At 39.4% G+C, this 10,563-nt stretch overlaps 1 protein-coding gene across 1 annotated transcript; it reads left to right on the forward strand.

The window, feature by feature from the left end:
* Window positions 1-1,034: 1,034 nt before the first annotated feature.
* On the forward strand, window positions 1,035-10,495 carry LOC101885450 (uncharacterized). Its single transcript, XM_073922099.1, has 3 exons — window positions 1,035-1,205; window positions 2,157-2,324; window positions 5,887-10,495. The coding sequence occupies exons 2-3, from the start codon at window positions 2,267-2,269 to the stop codon at window positions 6,531-6,533; spliced, it is 705 nt and encodes a 234-aa protein (XP_073778200.1). The 5' UTR covers window positions 1,035-1,205; window positions 2,157-2,266; the 3' UTR covers window positions 6,534-10,495.
* Window positions 10,496-10,563: the final 68 nt, after the last annotated feature.

Below are 10,563 nucleotides of genomic sequence, written 5' to 3' on the forward strand. Positions count from 1 at the left end.
TCAATCATTATAACGTCAAAGTGTGAATTAACAGTTTAATTGACCACAGCAGTGGTTTTATATCCCTTACATTAGATTCATTTGTTGGGTTTCAAACCATACACTTATTCTGTGCATTAATATTCATCTGTGTTGTGTATTTTATAAGGTTATTTTATCACCCATCATCAGAATCAGTGGCTCTTTCACAGTCGAGTCCAATATTTCATACTTCATTCGTTTAATTAAGTGCATAATCCAGAGATTTAAAGTGGACAAGTAGGCCTATCTAAATCTAATTAAGTACATTTGACTGTTTTCCCTGCTGACAAATCTGCCTTAAACCAGCCTAGGCTGGTTTTAGCTGGTTGACCAGCCTGGTTTTAGAGGGGTTTCGGCCATTTCCAGGCTGGTTTCAGCCATTTTCCAGTCAGGTCTTAGCTGGTCAGGGTAGAAAATGACCATCCAAAACCAGCTAAAACTATTTTGACCAGCCTGGTTTAAGCTGGATTAAGTTGGTTTTGGCTGACCCAGCCTGGCTAAGCTGGGTTTTTGGTCATCTCCCAGCCTGACCAGCTAAGACCAGGCTGGAAATGGCTGAAACCAGCCTGGAATGGCCAAAAACCCCTCCAAAAGCAGATTGATCAACCAGCTAACCAGCCTAGGCTGGTTTAATGAATATTTTGACATTACTGTGAGGCTTGGGTAGCGGTAGGTGTTAAGTTGCTTTAACACAATCTCCATTGTAAAGCTCTAGAGAAATAAAGTTTAATTGTTAATTAGTGGGTAATTTAATAAATAACATCAGCAATACTCTGTATAACTGCTGTTTTTACATTACTGTGAGGGTTGAGTTTGGGGTTAGAGTAATGGTAGACGTTAATAAAATACAAATAATGGGTAATTTAAAAAATAATGTAAATAATTCCCTGGTTAACTTCGGGCCGCAGCTGTATCCCTTCTAGCAACAACCGAAGTTTTCCGAGCATATCCGAACCCGCGCGAGAGACGAAACTCTTGCGTCACATGATCTGAAAGATTGATCACATGACTCTGTCACTACATGCGCGGACGAGGAGGAGTTTAGTCCAAAACAACAATATAATTTAACGAAAAAGAAAGCGCTACAGGATTATTAAACAAACAGTTTCGTAATTAAAGCAATTAGCATTATTCGTTTGACCTGCTCTGGAACAATTAGTCAGCAAAACTGCAGCTATTTACTCGTAAGTAGCATATTAGCAGTGAGAAGCGTGATTGTTTCACATGTAGTACTGCTAATGTTACTCAGACCATAACAAACATGACTTCACCCTCAAGATAATCAACATTTGCTGATTGAAATACATGTTTAAAAGCATGCAAAGCAGATTAGATGTATGATATCAGATATAACGAATCAAATAAACCACAATAAACTGAATAAAATGTTCAATCAGCATCAACAAACCACTTAAAAACACTAATATAAATACTGACTGACTATTTTATCACTATAACTATTTGGCTTAATACTAATTAATATAAACTGTTGCTGCACAATATTGGGGGAAAATACATAACCATATTTAGCTTTTCTGCTAGATTTATTTTGAGACTAAATCTTTTTAACCGGATGGCTTGAATAACCTGGTGAAAATTAGTTGTTTTAGAAAGATTGCAGTGATTTTAGTGCATCTGCCTAATGTATAATAAACTAGATAAATACAGAAAAGATACAAAAGATCAAATAAAATTGTGCTTTTATCATAGTTTATTAAGAAGTCTTAGTAATCAGCAACAGATATGGAATAATCAAATGTAAAACAACACTTTATAGTCTTCACTGTTTAATGTAAATGCATTTAAATGCCACACATGCACCTTGCGCATGAATGCTTCAAACTCGCATAAAACACTTTATAATGACTATTAATTGCAATTAATCTACAAATTGCATGCATTTCAAATCAATTTAATCCCTATTTGACATTGCACATTTTGCAATGATGTGACTACTGTGGATGTGCACACATATACGCTGTATAAACATGACATATTACAGAATATTCTGGTCGTTGTTAAAACTAATAGGGTGAAACGTATTAAAGGAATCATGCTAAAATGTACAGGTTTGGTGATTTATGAGCAGCATTTCTTGTTTATATGTTTATATATATCTGCTTTTTGTTCCTCAGGTTTGGTTCTTATGTAGAAGTGGATCCTGTTGATCAGGAAATATGTGAAGCTGCCGATACCTTCATAATAAAACACTGATGCGGACTTTATTAAAGAGGGGACTGAAGATATGAGTGATTCAGAATCATCACAGATAATAAATGAAGATGAACACGAGGCACAAAGAGGTTTGAAGCTTTTTTTATTTACAGTACTGTTTTGAACATTATTTCACTCTTCCCTGCTGAAAAATCCAGCTCAAACCAGCCTAGGCTGGGTGGCTGGTTTTAGCTGGTCGACCAGGCTGGTTTTAGAGGGGTTTTGGCCACTTCCAGGCTGGTTTCCAGCCATTTCCAGCCTGGTCTTAGCTGGTCAGGCTGGGAGATGACCAGCTAAAACCAGCTTGACCAGCCTAGCCAAGCTGGGAGTCCAGCCAAAACCAGCTATATCCAGCTTAAACCAGGCTGGTCAAGCTGGTTTTAGCTGGATTTGGCTGGTAATTTTCCAGCTTGACCAGCTAAGACCAGGCTGGAAATGGCTGGAAACCAGCCTGTAAGTGGCCAAAACCCCTCTAAATCAGCCTGGTCAACCAGCTAAAACCAGCCAACCAGCCTAGGCTGGTTTAAGCTGGATTTTTCAGCAGGGTTATTCTGACTTTATATTTTCACTAATGTTATTTGAAGGGTCACTCTACAGAAATATCCTCTTGTGGTTTGGCAAAATGCCTTAAAACCCGTTACTTTTTTGAATGTACCACATTACATTTACATGCCAATTTGCAATTAATGATTAGTTGTTTGTCCTGTCTCTAATTCTGTTGCACTGTAAAAGCTCTAACACCAAAACAAATTCCCCGTATGTGTGAACCAAGCGGCGACCTCCCGCTCTCCCTCAGGAAGCCAATACGGAAGTAACTAAAACTGCAATTCATCCGAAATTCCGCTAGTCCTGGCCGCTCCTGACTCCATAATAGAGCAAATTTCAGTTGAGTCCACTGTTAGAATGGCCAACTTTACAGCAGAAGAAAAGGTGTTTACAGCCTGCTACAAGAAAAGATTTTGTTTAATACAGCTAATATTACCCTTCATGACAACTGTGAGGGGGTGAATTTTTTTATAACTCATCCGTTTCCTTTATATTAAGTTTGCATAATTAAGGGCGTGGCCACTTGAGTGACAGCTAGGTCTTGTTGGTCGCCGTCACGTCACCTCAGCTGAATCCTGCAGATTAGCCACTGAACTCGGCATATTTATCGTATTTCTGTGTTGTTTTGTGTGGCTTTACACAGTCGACTGCCTTTTGGACTTGTTTCCTACAATTATTAGATGGCATGGCATGCTGAGTGCACTTAATTGTGCTCACAAACCATTCATGCAGCCTCCGTTTCCCATGTGAGTAAAGTTATAGACTTATATACCATCTCTATACATGTATTGGTTTTATTTAAGATCATTTATATTTATATTTAGAGCTGTAATGCACTGCAGAATCTGACAGATTGATTAGCTGTGGGCTCTAGATCAGTCATCTGAAGTGTTGTCATACAGTGTTATGCTGGAGTTCATCAATAGTCTTACATTAACTAACACAGACTATATCTGAAGTGTTTGGAAGTCATTCGCATTTTCCTCCTGTTGAAAAGCGTCACTAGAACAATGTTTAGTTGCTCAGTGTATTACAGCAGTGTGTGTTTAAAAGTCTGAACACTTTATTGATATAGTGTAGAGCCGAGCACAAGTGGTCAGAACACAAACGAGTCGCAGGTGATGAAGTATTAAGCGTTCTCCCAAAGTAAAGTGTGTCTGAACCAGGTCTAAGCTAAATGCCAGCAGGTGTCTGTAGCTCCGCCCACTCTCCGCCTCTTTGCCCTTGTTTGGTATCCCGCCGTGGGTGTGATGACGCGCGAACAAAATGGCGACGGTTGGCCACGCCTACTTGTGGCTTCTATCGCGCTCTTTAGAAACCTATGGGTAACGTCACGGACACTACGTCCATATATTTTACAGTCTATGGTGTGAACATACCTGGCAATAAAGCTCTTTCTGATTCTGAATATTCAATTACGTTCACCTAAATCAAGAAGCATTTTCTAGACAAGCAAACTATACGGTATTGTTCTACAAACCCCAAATCAGAAACAAAAGCTGGGGCAGTATGATAAACCTGAAATAAAATAAAAAGTGATTTCTAAATTTACTGTGATTTGTATTTCGCTGCAGACAGCACGACAAATATTATTTAAATGTTTTGTTTTTTTTCAAAATAAACACATATTACATTTTTGCAACACATTTCAAACAAAGTTGGAGCAGTAAAGCACTTTGTAGTGTTGCCGTTCCTTTTCACAACACTTCAAAGACGTTTAGGGACTGAAGACAGCAAGTGATGAAGTGTTTCAGGTGTCATAAAAGTGGGCGTGTCCAGCTTTGTTTAGGGGGAGTGTCAGAGGAACTAAAGTGGGATGGTGTGGGAGTGTCTATTTGGGCGCGCACGAGTTTTAGAGTCAAAACACACACCCACAGTGGAGAAAGTGACTGTGTTTACATGGACATCTGTAGTCAAATTATTTGCCAAATGATTAAATGTTGGACTTTAACTGCAGTTTGGCTCTTTCATTCAGGGAATTCATTCATGTCCCTCGCGACAAACGAGATATTTGATTCGAGGAACTGCTCTAAGCGTGTATTTGTCATGCAATGTTTGATACCGCACGGCGAATGAGAAAAAAAAACTCCGCATTTCCCGGAAACTTAGATGCACACGGCAGGTAGCGTCAGAAAGCCGCATGTGTTATTCCGGTCACTAAATGCGGTGAAAACCCTACACGAGGTTAAAGTTTGGTTGCTAACGTGTTTACACTCTGTGCAATAGTTAACTTAGTTCGATACGAACAAACTGAATAAACAAAGAGCGCTGGTCGCTCACTTACCAAATCTGTAGAGACAGAACAATCACCAGCAACTAGAGCCGCGTCTTTATTAAGAGGAGACTACAAGCGAATCCGGATCCCAGCGTTTGCAGATGAGAACAGCTCTCAGGTAAACAATAATCCTCCTTAGACACGTAAGTTATTGTTGTGGAGCGTCGCGTACACTGTTAATCCACACGTGAGTCTGCGCTCTCACAGAGAGAAAATGAAAACAAAACTGAACTGCAGCAAACTATAAAAGCAACACTTCACGCTTGTTTTGCCAACACAACGTGGCGTCTCTGTCGTATAAACACTGTGACAGTAATGAATATTAATGAAGTTGCACAATAGAGCGCGCTGATTGGTTTGAACCAAGCTTTACTCATGCATTAATGCAGCACACTGTAAGACGTAATAAGACACACTCTGGCACAGGCGTCCAGTCTGCACGCTGGAATACACGCTATTATGTCATGACCGTGACGCAGCTTCAAAAATTAGTTTCAAACAGGAAGTACGAATTAGCTTGAAATAACGCAAAAACAACCAATTTACACTTTTTAGTGAAATATAGGTGTCCTAATAGTGTTTTTAGCAGTGTGGGACACATATCACTGTCAACAGCTCAACACATGTGTTCTGGTGTTTCGTGACCCTTTAAATTGGTTACATTAATTTCAAAATAATATTCATAGTCGAATGATATCCAATTTTCCCATGTTTGCCGTTTTGGGTGTATCTTGTATCCCGAATTTTCAGTTTTGGTTTCGACCCATAATTTTAATATCAATATTTAATATAATAATAATAATAATAATATTTTTATTTGTTTATTTTAGACTCTGAGGAGGCAACAGAGGACAATCAAGAACCAGATGAAGACGACCAAGACTATCAGAAGACCCAAATCATCACAGATGGCCAAAACAAATCAGAAATCACGAGTCGAGAAAAACCAAAGAGGCCTGAAGCGCGTCCGTTCAGATGCCTGCAGTGTGGAAAGACCTTCAAAAGAGCTACGGATGTGAAGAGTCACCTGCGCTACCATTCAGGCGAGAGACCGTTCACCTGCGATCAATGCGGGAAGAAGTTCATCCTAGCGTCTCACCTGAAGACTCACCTGTCCGTGCACACCCACGAGAAGCCCTTCCTGTGCTCGATTTGCGGGAAGAGTTTCACGCGGCTCTTCACGTTTAAAGATCACGAGAACATCCACAGCGGCGTCCGGGCGTTCAGCTGCCCCGACTGCGGGAACACCTTCATCACCGCAAACGCGCTGAAGATGCACCAGCGGGTTCACACCGGCGAAAAACCCTACAAGTGTTCACACTGCGGCCGCAGATTCAGCCATTCCGGAGGACTGCGGAGACACGAGCGCATTCACACCGGAGAACGGCCGTATCACTGTCCCCTCTGCGGACGGAGATTCACTCAATCCAGCAACCTGCTGACACACGCCAAACGCCACTGTCCCAAGTCACGCTAGCAGAACGATAACCACTGATGTTAAACTTATATACCGTTGAAAGCAAAAGTTTACATCCACTGTATAATAAGGCAGGGGGTCTCAACTGGTTTGCCCATGGGACCCACATTTTTACATGGTCATCAGGCCGCGACCCAAATTTTTAGAAACTATAATACAACTTTAGGAGTTATAATTAACTTGTATTTATTTGTTAACATACACAAGTAGTGACAGATAAATTATAAGACATTCATAGAGACTTAGGCCGTACTCACACTAGGTACAGATGCCTCGAACCGGGCCAAAGCACGCTTGTCCCCTTCCCGTCTCCCCCGACGGCCCGCGCTCACACCATATCGGCACGCTTACGTCATCGCTGCTGCGCTGTTCAGAAGCGCTCTCTATGGCAAGCCTTTTTAGCATTTAAATCTTTGTTCTGACTCCATAAATATATTTAGAGATATCTCTAATTATATTTTGACTAGTCATAATTATAATTCGACTAGTCAGAATAACAATTAGAGATATCTGCAATTACAATTGTACTAGTACGAAATCAGATTGGAGATATCTGCAAATATATTATGACTAGTCATATTCCTCCATTGACTTCCATTGAAAAATATTTGCAGATATCTCTAAATGAGTTTTGACTAGTCACAATTGTAATTAGAGATATCTCTGAGTTTTTACTAGTCATAATACATTTGGAGATGTCTTCAATTCGTCATATTTAGAGATATTTACTAATATATTTGAAGATATCTCTAATTAATTTACTAATAGTCGAATTACAGTTGAAGATATCTTGAATTGGATTTTTGACGAGTCAAAACTCAGAGATATCTGCAAATATTTTTCAATGAAAGTCAATGGAGGAATATGACTAGTCATAATATATTTGCAGATATCTCCAATCTGATTTCGTACTAGTACAATTGTAATTGCAGATATCTCTAATTGTCATTCTGACAAGTCGAATTATAATAATGACTTGTCAAAATATATAATTATATCTCTAAATATATTTATGGATAGTCAGAACAAGGTTTAAATGTTAAAACGGCTTGCCATACGCTCTCACCCAGTAGCACAGTGGAGATTTCTCTAGTTATATCGTTTCAGTCGTGTGATATGCAGTGACATGCTGTCAAATATTTCGCCAAACAATCCTTAGGGATGCGGGGACACGCAGTCAGATATTTTACTGAACAGATCCGCCACTTTTGGCGCTCATAAACAATCATTAAGCTCTCGTGCTGCAGGAATGAGGAGGTCTGCTGAAGGTGCAGCTGTCATGCTGTGAGGAGTTCTCGTCTTTAATAAACTACGGCAGTTTGCGTTCACTGAACAGTAAGAATGATTAATAAATCCATATGAAACAGCCCCTTAAAAGTCACGTCTCGCTTTCGGTTTCGGGCTTTGGCGCGTTTCGCACTCACACACAAGCGTACCGCGCCAAAGCCCAAGTGTACCGCGCTCAGGCACACCTCTTCCAACCGGGCCAGGGCCGGCCAAGTGAACCATGCTTAAGCCCGATTCAACGCACTCACACTTCTCAAACGATCCGGGAAACGGGCCTGGGCACGGTACGGATGGCATAGTGTGAGTAGGCCCTTACAAATCAACAATATTTTATTGCTGTCATTTAACAAAATGGATCAAATTATAGAAATATTATAAAATAAAAACAACAGATATTGTAAACAGTGGTTAGGGTAAGGAAAAGTTCAGTTACTCTGAACTAAACTGAACTGTTATTAAACATGTTGTCTGGTTTCTAAATGTCATTTTAATTTGGAAGGTTTCTCTCTTATGAGAGTACCTCACTACATATGACACGAGGCTTTAGGTATTTTTTGTCGTCAATATATGTAAATCAATACTTTAAATATTCGGGGTCGTACAAACGGTAGGGTTTTCGCGCACGAATTTCAAAATAAAAGTCCGGGATAAGCAAAATAAGGAATTCAACTTTTGTTGTTTTTTTGACCACACACTCCGCGACCCTCTGAAAATGTTTCCGCGACCTAACACTGTAATAGGGCACATGAGCATTTAAAGAAGCCAGATGTTAATGTGAGTAAACTGTTTCTCTTTTAGGTAAGTGAGGATGATCACATGTGTTTCTGTTCTGCTTAACAGCAGAATAATGAGAGAGAGATATGTTGAGAAATTGTTATAACTTTTCTTAATAGTCAAGTTTACACACAATAAGATTATTCTGCCTCTGGAAAAGCTCAGATGATGATGTCAGGGTTTTGGAAGTTTCTGATTGGCTGATTGACAACATTTGAGTTAATGTGAGGCACAACTGTAGAATAGTGTTGAAGGAAAAGCTCAAACACACTGCTTCACTGTGTGACAACATGGGGAAATCAACAAGCCAGAATCAACAACAAAGCCAGATTACCATTAGCTGAATGACACTGGGGAAAGACTAATGTTGGAGACATGTCCTGTGCTCTGATGGAGCTAAGATTGAACTGTTTGGCCATAATGAGCAGTGTTACATTTGGAGGACAAAGGGGAAAGCGCACAAGCCTAGAACACCATCCCAACTGTGCAGTATGGGGGCGGCAGCATCATGTTGTGGGGCTGTTCTGCTGCAGGAGGGACTGGTCCACTTCACAGCATAGATGGCATCATGAAGACAGAACATTATGGAGAAATGCTGAAGCAACATCTCAACACATCAGCCAGGACATTACAACTTGACCACAAATGGGTCTTCCAGACAGACCATGACCCTGAGCATACTGCCAAATGAGTTCAAATGTGCTTTAAGGACAACAGAGTGAATGTTTTGGAGTGGCCATCACAAAGCCCTGATCTCAATCCTATAGAGAATGTGTGGGCGGAGTTGAAAAAGCTTGTGCGAGCAAGACAGCCTACAAATCTGACTCAGTTACAGCAATTCTGTCAGGAGGAATGGGCCAAAATTCCTGCAAACTATTGTGAGAAGCTTGTGGAAAAAGACCCAAAACACTTGACCAAAGTTATACAGTTTAAAAGCAAAGCTTAAAAATACCAAGGAAATGTGTGTAAACTTTTGACTGTCTAGAAATTAATAAAACATTCTCTCATTATTCTGGCAATTAGCAAATGTAAATCATTTAGGTAATCCTAACAAACCTAACATAGTAAACGTTTAGTATCATTTACCATCAGACATTTATTTAAAAATGGTTATGTTCCTTTTTTAGAGTGTGTTCTGCTTTCATTTGTAACTGAACAGATGTGAGTTTTTGTCGTGTTTTTTGACCACATCTATAAACATTTCTGTAAACTGGAAGCTGCAGATGTTGTTTTTTGTTCGTATTGTGATGCAGAGAAACAGAATATTAAATGATAGAACAGTGGGCGTGGCTTGTTTTGTCTACTGTGAGCTGATTGGATGTAGTAAAGAGGGCATTTCATTCAGAAAGATGGGGGAAAGTTTTGGGGAGTGGCTGATGTGGACAACTGGATTAAACAGTATATTTCAAGGTTTCCTTCTATTTGTTGGGACATTGTGAAATTTGGTGTACATTTGGACAGCAAAGATGATGACTTAACTGCACATTGTTTATTCATTTTACTTAATTTATTTATTCATTTACTTAACTTACTTTATTCTTCATCCACAATTGCAAAACTTTGAAAACAGCTTCTAAATTGATTGTTTGCCACCTATGCACAAGCTTTAAAAACAATGAAGGGTGAGAAGGCTAAACAATTGTATGATTTGTTCATATAATTTGGTTTTACTTAACCCCTTACAGATTTTCTTTTTGATATCTGCACGGTATGTTGTTCTTTTTTTTGTTAAGTTTTTTTGTACGTTTTATTTGTATTTTTTGTCTTAATTTTATGCTTTTGTATTTGATTCACTGTATATCTGACATGTCTCGGTCAGTTTGTGCAAGATTATGTTTGGACTGAGTTTGGCCTGAATTGTTATGTTTTTGAAAGGCAAATAAAAAGTATCAGATCAGTTATTTGCTTTTACAGGGATCTAAATTTCAATTTAGAACACGTAAATATAAACAATATAGATTAAATTGAG

This window comes from Danio rerio, chromosome 2 (genome assembly GCF_049306965.1).
Source record: "Danio rerio strain Tuebingen ecotype United States chromosome 2, GRCz12tu, whole genome shotgun sequence".
NCBI classification, from domain to species: domain Eukaryota; kingdom Metazoa; phylum Chordata; class Actinopteri; order Cypriniformes; family Danionidae; genus Danio; species Danio rerio.